Raw genomic sequence first — 18602 nt, forward strand, 5'->3', positions numbered from 1 at the left:
TTCACTCCCTTACGCTCTTTGACTAGTGCTTTGTTTTCACTTTAATGAATAAATATTACAGTGCTGAAATTAAATTTGGTCGGTGCCGTTTCCAGAAGAAATATGGGTGGCATTTTAATTTAATTTGGTTTGTGCACAACTTCCAGAAGAAATATGGATGGCATTTCAACTCACATTTATGGAGATCTCCTCTTTTGCTCTATGGTGAGTAACTTAAAAAGTTTTTCGTTTCTGGGGCACCATTCCTGTTCCTTGAAAAGTGAAGGTTTTTTGAATATTATAAAAGATGTAATACAATATTTTTTTGTTTTGTTTTTGCAAATGCATTTTTTTTAATGAACTTTTTAGAAATTAGAAATTTAGAAAAATGTTTATGAACACTGCCTCATGTGTGGGCTTCAGTTTGTTAGATTAAAAATAAATTGCACAATCGATAGAGGGGTTATTTATATGGAGGGGGTTCGGGTGGAGATGAGGGATTTGATATTGTGTTTCAGGTGTGTGTGTATTGGTTCTCTGGATGGATCAACTACCATAAAAAGAGAGATGGGATTTCCTTGGTCATAGGGGAATACAATATAAACTTATGATGCCCGCTCCCTGCAGAGACCCAGTTCTTTCTCCATTCTTCTGGCTGCGTGTGCCTCAGCTCAGAGGTGAGATGCTGTTTTCTCTGCTTTTTCCTTTGATTATCCTATTGTTAATGTGTAATAGCATCTGGGTGAATCTTGACCAACTGCACTGTGTACATTTTTGGCGTTGACATATAATTTAATATTTTAACAAAATGTAGCTATTTGAGATGCATTTGAAAGGTGTTTTTACTGCTTGTTTATTTTTTATTTTCAATTTTGTAAGCATAAATTGAGAAAAGTAGTTTGTGCATGATATCATTTTTCAGAACCTTTAAGAAAAGTTTGTTCAGACTTGGATTGATTTGTTGGGAAATCAATTATCTGGTTTTATTTTGTCTTATTTGTCATGGGATATTAAATCTGTATTCTTGTTGGGAATATAGAAAACTGCTATTGAACTATTGAGCTATTCTGACACACATTTGGTAGATGAAAGATAATGTGTTGATTTGAGATTCATTTCGGCTGTTAGGACTAGAGGGTGATATGCCAATGTTTATCTTGCTGTCAAGACCGAATCTTAAAATAAATAAATAACACTTCAGCTGGCGTGTCTAAAATGACCCTCAGGGATCTCTTTGGTGCTTTAGACAATGATGCTATGGCTTAAATCTGGGGTATTAGCATTGTTCAAATGTAAAGGACTTTACTACATATTTACTCACATTATCACAATGGTAACTCTTTGTCATACTTTTGACCTGGCATTGCAATTTGCATTCTAAAAGTAATCCTGACACAGAAGAAGAATAGACAGTTGATAATTGATTAGTTTCTAACTAATCATTATATACTTTTTTTATCCTATTAGGGACATTTGTGTTGTAAATATTAAATTAAGTTTAATGTTATTTGGCACATTTACTTAAACTATAATATAATATAATATAATATTATGTGAGTTAGTATATGACAGAATTTTTATCCAATTGGAAATAAATTGTGATAATTTGGTCATACATTTAAGTTAGGCTCAGCCTTTAAATAAATGGAATTTAAAACTGTGAGAAAGGGCATCCTTCATTTCACAGGAAAGAAGGACGCATTTTAAGGAGCCTTCGAAATTGGGACAGCCTTTGTCACGCCGCAGTGACACAATGGATGCAGCCTTTGAATTGGGACGCAGCAGGGGAGGTGTTTGGTAACCTGTCTGGAAAGCGGAAAACAAAAATATCAGTGCAAATATCAACTAAACTCCTACCTTACGCTTGGAGCATTGGTTTGGGTGTTTTTAACCTAACCTTTATCCCCGGTTTCACAGACAAGGCTTAAACCTAGTCCCAGACTAAAATTCATGCTTGAGCAGTTTTAACGGAAAGCAACTTGCACTGACAAATCTTAAAATATGTCAGTGCAATTGTTTTGTATAGAGATAACATCAGTTAGGCACATTAAGGCACATTTAAAAAAAGCTACTTAAATGCCCTTATTGCACTAAGGCCTAATCCTGGCTTAATATAAGTCCTGTCTGTGAAACCAGGCCTTGATTATTATTTATTTATTTTTTTAAACATAACCTTTGATTCTTCTTTTCAGGGATTAAGGATGAACGTAATCAGGAAGAGAGCTGGATGGAGAGTTGCAGAAGTCTCTAGCGATTTCTACTGGTCATGGTGGGAACTGCAGGTAATCTGCATCTTCAAACCGTAACTAGATTTACATGACTGTGTGTTGTTATGCATAATTGTAAATAACATGCACAATATAACTGTACAATAACTGTACATAACATGCAATTGATTAAACAGGATACTGACAGCTATTTTTTTATAATCAATGTGATACTGTAGCCTATGTGATGTGCAGTGATAAATGTGTCAATTTTAGTATTCTTGTTGTTGCATAATGCATAGCCTACCTCATTACATTACCTGTTTAATTAAGTCAGTGGAGTCAATTACCTGTTATGTCAGTGAAGTAGATACTGAATGGTTATTTGACTTTTTTATTCCAAGCATGTGTACAAAATTTGGTTTGGTAAACAGGAGGTTGATGTTACTTTTGGTTTATGTATCACACTGTAAATGGAAAGTTACGTTGAGAGCTTTGCATTGTGGGATACAGTAATACATACAGCATACTGCAGTAATTAGTCATGCATACAAAAATATGCATAGTGGGCACAGTATATGTACATGAACATGCTATATTGAGTGTTGTTGAGAATGCTGTTCCAAACATTGCCAGTGTGGTAAAGTGTGAGCAAAAATATGCACGACATGGTTGTTGCAAAGTCTTAAGTTGTTTTTTACATTGCAGAGTTAAAACAAAAAAACAAAAAAACAAAGCCTCACTTGAAATAATTTGTAATTAAATAATTAATAATAATAATACAATTATAAATAAATTTAATAAAAGTATATTTCCCTTGCTGATTCGACACTTTTGGTTCTTGCGTAAATTAATAATGGGCAGCAAATTTCACCATTATTTTTTTCACTTGTTGATTTGACACTTTTGGCTGTGGACAATTGTCTTGGACTTAATACTGCCATCTGCTGATGTGAATGCAGTTTTAGTCTCGTGTAGCCAGACCTTCAGACTGATGGCTCCATTGGCCAAGGACCACCCAACAGACCACCTCACTGACATGTACAGCAACCAATCCCAGTTTGTTTTGTACAGCGTCATGTTTAGGGGTGTGAAAATGTAAAGTCAATGTCCCTACAATAACAGACTGGCATGTAAAACTCTTTTAAAGAGTCTATGCCACAAACTTTACATACTTCACATACTTTTGATAATCCAGCATTTATTTGATCCTGATAAGCGCTCATTGTCACAGTTGTAAACATGCCGGCTTTCTTCATCCATGAGGGGGTTTGGCCTTTGGCGTCACAATGGCTTTGTTTCCAGACAGACCATTTAAGATCGCTACACAGATTTCTCCTGAAAATCCTTAAGAAAATAGAATTCCACCAATAAGATGGTGACTTCAAAATCCCAAAGTGTTTCACATTTTGTGTGCCTTAAGCATCAGATGTTCGTTCAAGGCAAGGCAAGGCCTTGAGTTATCCCATCACAGGCAAATTTGTTGCCGTTATTCATTTATTCCTCAACCAAAAGTGTCTGAAAACAGGGGAATTATCAAGATAAAGTGAGTAGTATTCAGCTGGTCATGTGATCATGGTCCAGGAGGCAGCCTCCATGAGAGGGGGCGACTTGCCCCTTGCAGAATAAAGCAGATACTTACATGACTGTAGTCTTCAACTCCTGTAATTAAACATCATATTAGACATTAAATATGTAAAACTTATTTTTTTACAGTTAAAGCTATGTGCTGTCTATGCCTCAGCTTCTGTTTGATTCAGTTATTGTTACTTTTACAGAGCTAATGATGGTCAGCTAATGAGGAGAAATTCATCAGTGGAACTGGTCCAAATTAACCACATTTCGTCCTCTGTTGAATGTGAAGTTCTTTAAGAACAGTTCAGTAAGAAAGAAGTTCTTTTAGTCAGTCATAATTGGGATCACTTCAGGGAGCCCTATCATCTTCAAGTGTATACAGAATGAGCCAATACACATTGTCATGAGAGATTTGCATCTCGCGCCCTGTCCCGCCCTAGCCTGGAAATCCAGACCTAAATCTGAAAGATTAATGGTCTGGCATCGACTAATGAAAATCGGCCAGCTCGAGGGGCGGCACCAAGCATGCGTTTGAAAATCTCACTGCACGCAATTGGATAACACTATGACCAATCACAACAAGCCTAGCTACCAGCTACTAGCTAATGCTTAGCTACCAGCAGAGCTAACTGGTAGATTAGACTTTTGGCAAAACAGCAAAAATGCCCTTCTTGCAAAGGAACGATTCGAGCACCGTCTTCTGTTCCTCTTTTAGATAAAAAGCCAAGTCTAACTCGTTCATTGTAGCGGCCAAAGCCGTTTCAAACAACTGGTGTTCATCCATAGCCATCTTGCAATGTTTACTAATGACTTCGATGTCACAGCGTTGTCGTCATCTGTTTAGCTCGCCTCTGGCTCGCCTATATCAGATAACCCAATGTGATTGGTGCAGCTCGGATACAAGGGCATATTTAATGAGCATCATTACTCGATGCCAGAGTAAACTCGCTGAGCAAATTCAACTTGTGCTCTCGCGAGAACTCTGGATTTCCAGGGTAGTCCCGCCCTGCAGTGCGGGTATAAATACGGAAGCAGATGCACGCACCTTTGTTTGTCGCTTCAGAGCAGAGCTGTCCTGTTCTCTTCAGAGTGTGTTCAAGACTAACAAAATGCTTCATGGGAAGATCCTTTTTCTTGGTGTTGGTGTGACGGCGTGATCAGTGGCCACAAGCTTTAAAAGCTCAACAATTGCTGTTACATTTCTAGTGTTGGTTCGGTGGGCGTTTCCCATTTTGAGATTGCACAGCAGGCTGCACTTTCTTGTGCAACAATAGCTGCCTCTCGTGTTTGGGCATTCAACACGCTAAGGCTGCTTTTGTGAATAGCTCATGTTCTCACTGTGGGAACATGACTATTGCGGTGTTGAGGTCGAGACTGGCTTACCTCAAGGGATGTGCAGTCCACTCGCCTATGCCCCGATCTAGTGCCTAATCTGGTCCCCAGACCTGAGGATCACCGTGAGGGCTTCCCCACCGAGTCAACCTTTGTAGGTGCCTCACGTCTCTGCAACACTGCAAGCCGTGGAGCTTCCGTTGGAGCGCGCTGGTCCTTCTCATGGATGACCAGTCATTTCCTTTGAGGCTCCCGCTGACGATCAGAAGTCGATTGCAGCATCGGAGGGGGAGCTTCAGTCTTCTGGGGATCAAGACTCGGCTGCGTTGCCTCCTTCTGTCTCGTTGCCCGAGACGGACCAGGAGTGGATGGCTATGCTATCCCGGGCCGCTGAAAAGGTTGGGCTCGTGTGGAACCCTCCACCGTGTCCAGAACCTTCTAGGCAGGACGATTGGTTTCCCAGGGTGGCTCACGTACGGGGCGGTATGTGGATATCCCCCCGGTGGAGCGGGCCGTCGTGATGCAACTGTGTCTGGCATCCGCTGCCTCCTGGCGGGGTAATAATTCCTTTCTTTTTGTTCCGCCACAGGTCTCTCAGCCAGTGGTACCCAAAACTTCAATAAAAGAGCAATTATCAAGAGACGTTATGACAGTTGAAAACTAAAAGAGCACCTCCTCATCTTAAAATGTTGTGTAATTGCACTTCTCCGTGCTAGAATGCTCTCCCGATGAAGCCTTGATTCATGCTCTGGCTGCATTATAACATTCATATAGTGTTTACATGTGTCTTGACTCTGTTAACCTCTAGACAGCACTGAGAGATCCAGAGAGAGCGTGTTTGAATTTGCTGTAGTATTAATACGAATGCAGTACATAATTTAACAGCGGAAGTGACGGCTACATTCGTATAGTATTTGCGTGTGTCTCGACAGTTACAAATAAAGCCACAATAAGCTCATGGTGTGAGCTTGTTAATCATCTTGATAAATGACGCAGAGGAAACTATGACCAATAAGGGGACTCGCATGTGACTTGCACAAACACATTTTGGTACACTTTGAAGGGTTGCCTTGTGAAAGCGAACAGAACCAAGAAGAAAATGCAACATTGTAACAAATTAAGTCCCTTTTTCAGAACAAAACAAACAATCTATAGATGTGAAATTGCCCTATAGGCTATATCATGTATATTGTGTGAAATTGCCCCATAGGCTATATCATGTATATTGTGTGAAATTGCCCTATAGGCTATATCATGTATATTGTGTGAAATTGCCCCATAGGCTACAGTATATCATGTATAATGTTCTGCATAAACAATTTCTTGAAAATGGCTAAAGACTCAGCAGCCTGGGTTGAGCTAGACAGGTCATTTCACCAGCATGGTACAGTCAAGGAAAAGGACCGTGAAAGTGATTTTGTGCCTCTTTGGGATGACACCACAAGGTGACGTTCGCTTGCAGAACGCAAGCTTCTGTAGGGCTCTGAAGTGAGTTTAAGTATAGGGGTCCAGAGCCATTGGTTGTTATGTAGGCAAACATCAGTGCCTTGAATTTGATGCTATTGGCAATCAGTGCAAATTTATGAGGAGAGGTGTGACGTGTCTTCTCTTAGGCTTGTTAAAGACCACTCAGCCAGGAGAGGACCAGAAGACCAGCCAGGAGAGCATTACAATATTCCGGTCTGGATAGAACAAGAGCTTGGACAAGGAATTGTGTAGCATGCTCTGATAGGAAGGGCCTGATCCTCCTAATGTTGTATAAGGCAAATCTGCAGGACCAAGCAGTTCTAACAATGTGGTCTGTGAAGTTTAACTGATCATCAACCACAACTCCAAGGTTCCAAGGAGTGTTGGGTTGGCCGGGACCACAAGCAATTCTGTAGAGAGGTTCAGCAAGGTTGAGTTGAAGGTTTCTGAAAATAGTCCACTACCAACTGTCTTACGTTTATTAGTAAGCGCTGCTGACTTTGCAACCCAGAGGATCATGTTAGGTAAAAGCAGGGGGGAGCACAATAAATCACAATAAATCAGTTGCTTCTATTAATTAAATATAAGAAACTTAATCCTTACAAAGCAGGAATGTCAGCTTGTTTTTCCAAAACAAAAATAAATAAATAAATAATCAAGTTTAAACTAAATAAAAAAAAATCTTAGTTATAGCCAAAAAAGAAAAGAAACATAAACACAATAAGTGTTATTCTCCAACACCCTGCATGTTAACAATTCATTTGGCAGATGAACGACTCCTGACAGCCCTTATCAGATCATATTCAACAACTGCCTTGACCTAATTCTTCTTGTTAGTTTCATTATCCTGACATCTGGAAATTTGTTTTCTCCAATAGTCTATTTTAAGCAGTGTGATTGGCGGACATTAAAAGTGGATATTTCAAGAGCCTGGCAAACCAACAGTGGTTAGTTACATTACCATAAAGAGGGGAGACGAATGATGACGCCAGGTTTATATACCGGTTTATAAGTGTAGTCCTGCTGCTAGTGGTCTGCTTCCTTCAGATATTCTTCTTTCAGGGCTGAGCTGCTGCTTAACTTTCTCATATAGGTGAGGACAATTTCTACCTTTTCATGGTTTGATTCCATTTTGTCTCATCCAAAGATGCTTGACTTGTTTTTGAGGTGTTATTCACTTGGAATTTACTGAACTCATGCTTTGGATTGTATTTTTAGGATGACAAATGTATTTCTGTAAGCAGTTTATAGTGATTTATTTTATTTTATTTTATTTGGAACTATAAAATAAACTAAATAATACATATTTTTAATTTTATTAAGTGATTATTTTAGCATTAATTTTTAAATTAATTTGTACATTTTTTTTTAAAATTAAAGTAATTTTAGAGTATTGTACACAAATTATGTAATCCTAAATTCGTATTAAAGATTTTATTTTCTTGCTACTGAATTAAATGCCAGTTGAATATCTTGCAATGCGTGTTGGACTGCCAAAATGAGCTTGGCACAAAAACATGCCTGTAAATGCCTTTTAAATGACTGTATGAACATGAATATGTATGCTGAAATGCCACTACAAATGCTAATACATTTATTGTTTAACCCATTAAAGGGATAGTTGAAAATTCTGTCATCATTTACCTGTATTAATTCCTTGTGCTGAGCACAAAAGGAGATATTTTCAACATATATTGTGGGTTTCTATACCATTGACTTCCATGGTATAGAAAATAACACTATGGAATGCAATGGGGGACCAGAAACTTTTTGGTTAACAAACATTCTTCAAAATCTTACTTTATATTCAAAAGAGGAAAGAAACTCATACAGGTTTAAAACAACATGAGAGTGAGTAAATTATGACAGAGTTTTCATTTTTGGCTGAACTAACCCTTTAATGCTATAAAAACAATTATCTGCACAAAAAAAAAAAAAAAAGAAAGAAAGAAAGAAAAATAACCCTTCCTTAGATATCTCTGTCGAACCATCCTAAGCTTTGAAGGGATCTGTTATAAATATCCAAGACATCTGAATACAGAAAAAAACACGATCTGTGTGATTTATACAGCTGTCTACAGACAGGGTCAGATTAGTTGTATTGTTGACATGCATAGATTGTTCCAGAAGCAGGGAGACTGAGATACTGGATATCAGAGGGGGAAATTCACAGCCCTCCCTCTGGATCGCAAGACATTTCCAAATGCTGGTTCAAGTGGCGGCTCCAGGATTTTTTTTTCTTCGGGGTGCTAAGAGGGGGGTGGGGGGCTTGCTTAACAGTTCAAAGGGGGTGCTAAGAATAAATAATCCCTAATGAAAAAAAGTATACTTTATTGTATTTGAAATATATTCCCTTTTTCAATAGTACATTGCAAATATACTATCTTTAAATATATTAAAAGTATATTAGCATCATGCTTTTACGTATTTTCATAAAACAACTTTTAACACACTTTAAAATAATTGTACTTTAGTATATTATTTTCTAAAATACATATAAAAAAATATACTTGAAGTGAAAATTCTGTTTATTTGCACTTTACTTAAAATATATATTTTAGGTAACCTATATTTTTAACTGTGTGATGAAAACAATGCATTGAAGTATACTTTCAAAATACATTATAGTAAACAATAGTATATTGTACAAAGTATAGCTAAGTAATATTTGTTTATTAATGTACATTTGTTATTGAAGACAAAGTGTACAATTTGTAGTATTTGGAATTTAAGCCAAAGGTATTACTGAGAATAGCTTATACTTTTTACTCAAATATAATACACTTATGCTATATGGCTTGTATGTTTCGAAGACACGCGTAATGAATTTGTAATGTACTTGTAACACAAATAAAGTACACTTTAATATCACTAATCAAGCATGTAATTAGTCCCTACACAGGCACTAACTATAACTTGTCGACTTGCAGTCCCATAGGCATTATAGCCTCTACGTGTAGCAACGTATTATGTCCATGTATATATTATGACAGATAGTGAGGGCTTTAAAATGGCGGTAAGCTAAATTAAGGAATGCACAAATGCTTTTAAAATGCAAACAAACTGGAAAATAGCATGGTGTCGAGACGTGTTTACAAAAGTTGAACTTTTGACTTTACACTGCATATTAAAACATGGCGCGAGAAACTGAAAAATCTGAAGAGATGCAATAACGTTCGAAGACGCTTGTTTAATGCATTAATCTATGTGTTTAGATCTAAAACAACCTTTTCTCTTTATTTTTTTTCATCACCAGGCTAGCTAGGGCGAACAAAGGGCAAGAATTTATATAAAAATCTATATTATTTGACGTTTATAACGTGAGTGAATATTCAAAAAGATCAGCATAGCCTGCGTTAGATACTCACCAATAGCAGATTACAAGAGGACAATTTGTCTGTTATCTTCTGAACTATTCCGAGATGTGTCAAAAGTCCGTAGTCTTTTTCTTCATATTTAAAGTAACACGCCACAATTTTTTGAAATAGGGGTTATTCACCGTCTCCCCTTCATTTAGATAGGCGGGCAAACGCATTTTTGTCTCAGTCCATGCATTGTCTTAGTCTGGCAGCACCACCGCTAGCTTAGATCAGGGTATCCTTTGTTGCCGGATAGCATGTCGTGAGTAAAAGTGAGAAAATAATTACTTCTTGTGGCCTGCGTATTCACAACGAGTACAGATAGCATAATAGTTCATAGTTGTTTCATCTCTCAAAAAATGTCTTTATATTTTTTCTGCTCTGTTTTGCACTCTGTACAGGGGTGAAGAAAACAGGAGCCCAAAATGTCTGAGTGAGTATATGAATATCTTATTTCATTGATTTCATATCAAAGAAATGGGAATCTATTATTGTTCAATTGTAATTCTTTCATCATCCATCACAGAAAAAAGATGACATCGAGCCGCAAGCACCATCTCAAGGTAGAGTAAAGAATACACAGATGCTTTTGATACTATATAATATTATAAAATATTTATTGAAGACCTCATGAAATAATATTTGACTTTTGTGACTGATTAATTTAATATAATATAATATAATATAATATAATTAAGGAATAATTGATGACTGGTCGTTGAATTATTATAAAATAATGCACAACCGAGTTGGTAATGCGGTCAAGAGTAAGTTGATCTGCTTCAAGAACAGTGTCGTCATTACCTCGCTTGTGAAAATGTCATGTAGCTTTTAAGTTGTTAAACTATTTTACTGTTATTACTTTGTCCAATCAAATGCTTTGTATGAATGTCCCTCATTCTAATACCATCTACAACAGACCAGCAAGTAGCACATCACATCATGGCTTTGACATAAAAAGTCAAATCCGACCCTTTGAAATGTCCCGCCCTCCTGTTTCAATAGGAACTGTGCACATCATGCGATTACATGTGGTCTTTACAATAGTGTCATTTCTTCTGACTGCTTTTATGTTTGTCAGTATGTGTGTTGCTGATAAAAGCACTATAATGGGGTTGTATGAAATCCAGGGTCTAACTGATGTATTTGCCCTACAGAGTTTGGTGCTTAGCATTGCAAAGGGCCTTATGGAGAAAGAAGCCGCCCAGCTAATTGTAGACAGGGAGAATTACATGGCACAAAACTGCCCTCCTCTGTCCATGCCCTCATCTACAGCGGAACTGCAGGTCTGTCACCACATTCACCAAATGTTCAGAATGCTAATTTAATTAAAAGTCCTTGTATGATTTTATATGATATATGAATATGATTTACGTTCTCTCGTAGCACATGTACATCACTTAGATGTTTATTTGTTTATGTTTTCATTTGGAAGACAGAATTTTTTGTTCGATTATTTTAAGTACATTCTTTACAAAAACAGTAATTCGATGAATATATCATTATATCATTACCATACTCATGAACTTCGGGGTTATTATCATTACCTAAAACTAATATATATTATTTCAGGTAGTAGCCAAGGCAACATCTGAATTCTAAAATAATTAAAACTAAGAGTGAAATAAAACGTTATAGAAACTTTTTTAAAAAGCACAAAAAAAAATTACAAAACAAATTTACCAAAACTTAAAACATAATTTTTTTTAGCCTACTAAAACAAACAAAACAAAAAAACCCAGAAAAAAGAAATAAATAAAAGTAATTTGCAATTTTACTAAAATCTATAATATTAATAAAAGAAAAACACTTATGCACTCATGGTATTTACACGGCACTTCAAAAGTACTTCAAGAAAACCAGTGTAAGCCCGTATAGATCGGTCCAAAGGAGGCATCCGATAGAACGGGTGAAGGTCTCTGCGTGCTACTGTCTTTCCGTGTGGCAAAGTAATTTAATTCCAATTTAAACTTTTATCCGACTCCATTTTATCACAATCTCGAATTTAGGTTAGATTGCCAATTGGTTATTGGTCAATTATATAATAGTTTAGCAATACACTTGATTGTTCTATTTAACTCTTTACTTATATTTTACCCGTTCATATTAGGAAGCTATGTCGCTCAGAGGTCCTCATGCCTTGTTTAACGTAGGTCTCACGATCACAAGCTCGCCAGCTTCGGTCACCAAACATTCACGCTAAAACAATCAAAGATCATGGCTGACCCCTGTTATATCAGATTCCCTTCTTGCGATTCAAAACTATTCATTATATCGCAGAGACAGGACAGATAAAATTGGTGGTGGTGTTGCTCTTTATGTAAATAAAAAATATGCACATTCTATAGTAAAACTTTCAACAGTTTCAGAGTCACTTCAACTAGTTGTTCACCTTACAAATCAATTCTCAGTTACTATTATTGTCACATCCAAGCCTCCAAATGTCAGTCCAACTGCTACCCTAAAAGGAAATTCACTTCTTGTCTTTGCAAAACACGTACACTAGAATTAGTGCCAAATATTAGTCGTCACTAATCTGACGCAAAACTTGCGGTAACATAAGAATCCGTTTAATCTACTTGGGAAAACAATTTTAGAGTCAGTCGGAATAAAATCAAATGTAACAATTTATTATGTCAGGTAAATGTATCATGCCAATTTCATAATCAGTTTATGAAAGATAATAAATACAAAACATCAAATGCTCTGGAATAAAGAGAGAAGATGCGAACCTGACATTATAAAATGATGCGGAGTGCCTGCATACACTCCGCATCACGGGCTAATTTGAGTTACAAATCGCCACAAGCCTTCTTCAGCATCTCCCTAAATACTCAGACCAACGCAGAAACCTCTTTTCAAATGTAAACATGAGTTCACAGTGGGAACTTGCATTCAGAGTTTACTCCTTTTGGGAGCAGAATGCCATATGCCTGGAAGACACACCCTCCTCTGTGTGCAAGTTATCTCTAAACTCTTAAGAAGTTTATTACCTTTTGGTTTACTTCTTTGGGAATGAGACATTCGTACCAGTCACACTGAGACATTTCAAATGATACCAAACATGTATAATACTGTATGATAATTGTTCATATTAAACCATATAGATTTCTGGGTGAATTCAGGTAGGGATAGGTGAAGGGAATAATGTGTAATTTGGGAGGTGATCAACTCAAGTGTGATCGTGTCTCGAATGGGGATGGTAATATAGCAAGAGAGTTAAAATGTTAATTTCATTCCAGTCTTACACCATAGACGCATCTGGAAAACCAATGAAATATATTTCGATTTTACTAGAATGGCATTTTAAATATGTTTTTCTTGACGTTAATGGTTGTGAACGAACAAATAGGCTCTTAATATTGTTTATTAAAGGGGTCATATAATGGTACATGCACTTTTACAAGTTGATTGCACTGAAATGTCTGTTGGCAGTGCCTGTACACAACCATCCTATCATGATAAAAATCCATCCAGTGGTTTTGTTTTAATCTCCTTATATGTTTGACCCTCTCTGAAATCAAGCCGTTCGATATTGTGACGTCATAAGATCGTACGCCCCTCCCGCTATTGTGATTGACAGCCGTGTTTCAACACAAGACCCGCCCTGAGCGAGCTGTGACAGCCGTCATAGTAGTCCGCCATTGTTGTTATGCTGGAGTAGAATGGCGTTTAAGCAATTATGGTGTTCAGTTCTTAGATGTAATAAGGAACACAGCAGTCATTTGGATGTTCCTAAATCCGAGCCGTTGAAGATGCAGTGGCTGAGTTTTGTTTTTGAAGCGATATGCCCAAAGGATTGACGCGGGGATTCCCTCACGGGGATTCCCCACGATCGTCTGTGCTTTCATGTTTGCGCGAATCATTTCACACCAGACAGCTTTACAAACGAGAAAAAACGGATCGGTACCAACGTGTTCCTGCTGAACCTCCAGAAGATGTGAGTGTAATGTTTTATTAACCTTTATATTAGTATTTATATTAATCTTTGCGAAATTTGCAAACCTTGCTGCAGGCTTCACGATGAATGCGTCTAAGGTTTACTCTCAGGGTACATTACGGCATGTTTTCTATGTACGACATTCTCAATATATTTCATAATCCCACGTTTATAATGAACAACGCGTGGTTATTGTGTAATTGTGTGTAGAAACGGTGTACGCACAGAGCAGAGGGGCGGGGTGAGCAAAGCTCATTATCATTTAAAGACACATGCACTGAAACGGCGTGCTGAAAACAGAGCTGTTTTTGACCAGGTAAAATTAGTGTTTTCTTACAATACTAATGAGAATTTTTAATTAAACTATATTACAAACTTTTAATTTAGACCCTAAAGAATCATATTAGCTTGTACAAAAATGGCATTATATGACCCCTTTAATGCTTGATTTTTGTGGCTTTTAATAATATAATATAATATAATATAATATAATATAATATAATATAATATAATATAATATAATATAAACATTGATGTACTCATGTTATTTAGATGGCACCATGAAATACTTTAAGAAAATCATAGTAAACATCCAGAAAACCAATGGAATTTATCTAAATTTTGCAACAATCTTCTCTTTTGGATATTAGAATGGCATTCAAAATATTTTTTTCTTGACATTTATGGTTGTGAACAAACAAATATGTTCTTAATATTGTTTATTAATGCTAGACTTTTGTGGCTTTTTATAATATAATATAATATAATATAATATCATATAATATAATATAAACATTGATGTACTCATCATGTTATTTAGCTAACTTTTGGATATTAGAATGGCATTCAAAATATTTTTTTCTTGACATTTATGGTTGTGAACAAACACATATGTTCTTAGTATGTAGGCTATATTAGTGCTGTCCAGATGTTTCACTGATGTCTCAGTGATGTATATGCGACTAGGCATGATAAAAGTTATATTGCATACTCTTGAAACATTATGATGCAAAAGATGGTTAGAAAAGAGAGCTTGACTCTTTCAATGTCGCCATTCAGGAACTGTGCAAGAAACTTCACCATCAGATCGACACGGTTGATGAGGAGAGATATGACTTGCAGAGCAAAGTGGGCAAGGGAGATAAAGAGGTAACTTATAAACTATAATACTCAAACATACCTTATGATGATGATGAAGGTGATGTTTCTGTTGAGTCTATATATTGGGTTCTCTGAGGTCCGTTTTGACTCTAGTCTAATGTGTGTGTAGATTGAAGATCTGAAGATCAAGGTGGTCGACCTGATTGGCAAGTTCAAGAAACCCGCGTTGAAGAAAGTGCGCATGTCTGCCGATCAGATGCTTGGGGCTCTTCTGGGCTCCAAACACAAGGTGTCTCTGGATCTGAGAGCCAACCTGAAACAAGTCAAGAAGGAAGTCAAAGAGGAGGTGAGTGAAATATGATGCTGTGACTATTCCTTTGTGCTTATAGTACAGAGCAGATGTGAAGTTATAGAAATCCATGAAGCATCCGTGCATTAGTGATTTTACCATGGGTAAATCCCCCTAACTGGCCTCAAGTCGCTCATTGCTTGTAGCATAGGTGAACATATAAACAATAATATCAATATTTGTATCACTTATCACATAAATATGAATAAAAAAATATTTATTATTAAAACAAATAAACCATTAGAGGCCATTAAACCATTATCAACCGTTAACCATGGCAAAAATCATGCTAATGTATGAGCTCTCATGATTTCCTGAAAAATATTTTTATTGAGTAAGTAGTTAATAATGCATTTGTATGGAAGCTTGTTTCCGCCACTGAATAAAACATTTTAAAAGATAATTGCGACTTTTTATCTCACAATTGCGAGTTTACATCTCGCAATTCTGACTTTATTTCTCAGAATTGCGAGATATAAAGTCAGAATTGCGTGTTTTAAAGTCGCAATTGCGTGTTATAAAGTCAGAATTCTGACTTTTTTTCTCGCAATTGCGACTTTATATCACGCAATTCTGACTTTATATCTCAGCATTCTGACTTTATATCTCAGAATTCTGACTTTAAATCACGCAATTGGGAGATATAAAGTCAGAATTGCATGATATAAAGTCGCAATTGCGTGTTATAAAGTCAGAATTCTGAGATATAAAGTCAGAATTGCGTGTTATAAAGTCAGAATTCTGACTTTTTTTCTCGCAATTGCGACTTTATATCACGCAATTCTGACTTTATATCTCAGAATTCTGACTTTATATCTCAGAATTCTGACTTTATATCTCAGAATTCTGACTTTATATCACGCAATTGGGAGATATAAAGTCAGAATTGCATGATATAAAGTCGCAATTGCGTGTTATAAAGTCAGAATTGTGAGATATAAACTATTCTGAGGTAAAAAAAAAAAAAAGTCCGTCTTTTTTTCCCCCCCTTAGAATTGGACTTTATATCTCACAATTCTGAGAAAATATGTCAGAATTGCGAGATATAAACTCGCAATTATGTGTTATAAAGTCAGAATTGCGTGATATAAAGTCAGAATTCTGAGATATAAAGTCAGAATTGTGTGATATAAAGTCGCAATTGCGAGAAAAAAAGTCAGAATTCTGACTTTATATCACGCAATTCTGACTTTATATCTCAGAATTCTGACTTTATTTCACGCAATTCTGACTTTATATCTCGCAATTCTGAGAAATAAAGTCAGAATTGCGAGATGTAAGCTCGCAATTGTGAGATAAAAAGCTTCCATACATTTGTGTGTTTTCCTTTGGTTTATATGTCAAGTCACATTTATTTATACAAGTCACATTTTTATTGTATACAATACAGATTGTTTCAAAGCAGCTTCGCATTAATAAACAGTGTTAATGTTGTAAAATGCATCAATTATGAAACAAATTCAATGTAAGCTGTAAAGCAGCTCTTCAGAAGGTAATATTAGGGCTGTCAAAAGATTAAGATTTTAATCACGATTAATATTCCTTAAAGTGTTCATTTTCTCATCATTTGCTATATCCAGCAAAATAAACTCTCCAATTGAAGGATGATTTTGTTTTTTTCATGGTAAATGTAGGCGTCTTTCCAAAAAGGAAACTTGCCAAAAATCACCTAATAACCAAATGATATAAACAGTCCATATAGCTTAATTCATAAATTTATGCACACAAAAGCACACACGAAAAAAAAAAAAAACAGTTACAGAACAAAACTTTTTAGAGTTCAGTGTACAGTATGTGTACAGTGCAACAGCAAAGAGCTTGTTTAGAGCTTTTTAGAGCTTGTTTAAGTTTTAGACATTTCAAGTTGCAATACTCAACACAGAACCACATGGAGATGACAATAAATAAATAAGACTCCCTAAACCAATGGCCTTGACCTGACTACATTATATGCCTACTACACTACAGTACATGGATCCATTCAGAATGACTAAACACAGAAACATGTCAGATAACAAAACTATCCTCCTGAATGTGTGTGGTAATAATGTGAATGTATTGAAATGTGTCTGAGCATAAATACAATGTGCGTTTGTTTGCGCATCAATATCACTGACTCGCGCGTTCTTACTGTACAACTCCTATACATTACCACAATCGTTTACAATCCTCATCCATCGAGACTTTGGTTTGCTTTATCCAGCCGAGAAACGTTGTCCGGTTTTATCTGTTCTGATAAACTCCTGACTTCTAAGATCATCTAACTGCGTGACGTAAATTCCGTTAATGATGCAGTTGTACGTGCTACCAAGGTTACCACATAATTATTTTCGTGTTAAGGATTTTTTAATTAATTGCATGCGTAAACGCATTAACGTTGACAGCCGTGATATACAGGCATATGTTTAATTGAACTACCATTCCTTCACACTCAATTCCTCTCTCATAATCCAGGTTTCAGATGTTGGGGACTGGCGTAAGAACGTTGAGGACAAGGCCGGTATGGGCGGCAGGAAGAAGATGTTTGAGGGCGAAGCCTAAATTCCTTGACATTTCTTTGTTTAATTATTGTAGGAATTCGTCAGTGCTATGCAATCATTTATCTTTTTTTGCCATAGTTTTGTCTTTAGCTTTCAGTGCCTCAAATAAGCATTTGTTTCATGCAGTATGTATATGTCCTGAAAGAGAATTGTGTATCATCGCTGAGCCACGACCATTAAATTAATGCTTTTGAGGAAAATCCCTTTTTTGTTTGTTTTATTACACAAACTGTTCTTTCACTCCCTTACGCTCTTTGACTAGTGCTTTGTTTTCACTTTAATGAATAAATATTACAGTGCTGAAATTAAATTTGGTCGGTGCAGTTTCCAGAAGAAATATGGGTGGCATTTTAATTTAATTTAATTTGGTTTGTGCACAACTTCCAGAAGAAATATGGGTGGCATTTCAACTCACATTTATGGAGATCTCCTCTTTTGCTCTATGGTGAGTAACTTAAAATACTTAAAAATTTGGAATTTTTCGTTTCTGGGGCACCATTCCTGTTCCTTGACAAGTGAAGGTTTTTTGAATATTATAAAAGATGTAATACAATATTTTTTGTTTTGTTTTTGCAAATGCATTTTTTTATTAACTTTTTAGAAATTGCTCATGTGTGGGCTTCAGTTTGTTAGATTAAAAATAAATTTCACAATCTATAGAGGGGTTATATATATGGAAGGGGTTCGGGTGGAGATGAGGGATTTGATATTGTGTTTCAGGTGTGTGTGTATTGGTTCTCTGGATGGATCAAC

At 36.3% G+C, this 18602-nt stretch overlaps 1 protein-coding gene across 1 annotated transcript; it reads left to right on the plus strand.

Annotated features, from left to right (window-relative positions):
• Positions 1–7562: 7562 nt before the first annotated feature.
• On the plus strand, positions 7563–18049 carry LOC308684347 (troponin I, fast skeletal muscle-like). The gene is made up of 7 exons (XM_081355504.1): positions 7563–7653; positions 10321–10352; positions 10446–10482; positions 11077–11205; positions 14919–15008; positions 15130–15306; positions 17764–18049. Exons 2-7 carry the CDS (start codon positions 10345–10347, stop codon positions 17848–17850), a joined length of 528 nt encoding a protein of 175 aa, XP_081211630.1. The 5' UTR covers positions 7563–7653; positions 10321–10344; the 3' UTR covers positions 17851–18049.
• The last annotated feature ends 553 nt before the right edge of the window (positions 18050–18602 follow it).

The sequence above is a fragment of the Scardinius erythrophthalmus genome, assembly GCF_964197995.2.
Source record: "Scardinius erythrophthalmus genome assembly, chromosome: 24".
Classification (NCBI taxonomy): domain Eukaryota; kingdom Metazoa; phylum Chordata; class Actinopteri; order Cypriniformes; family Leuciscidae; genus Scardinius; species Scardinius erythrophthalmus.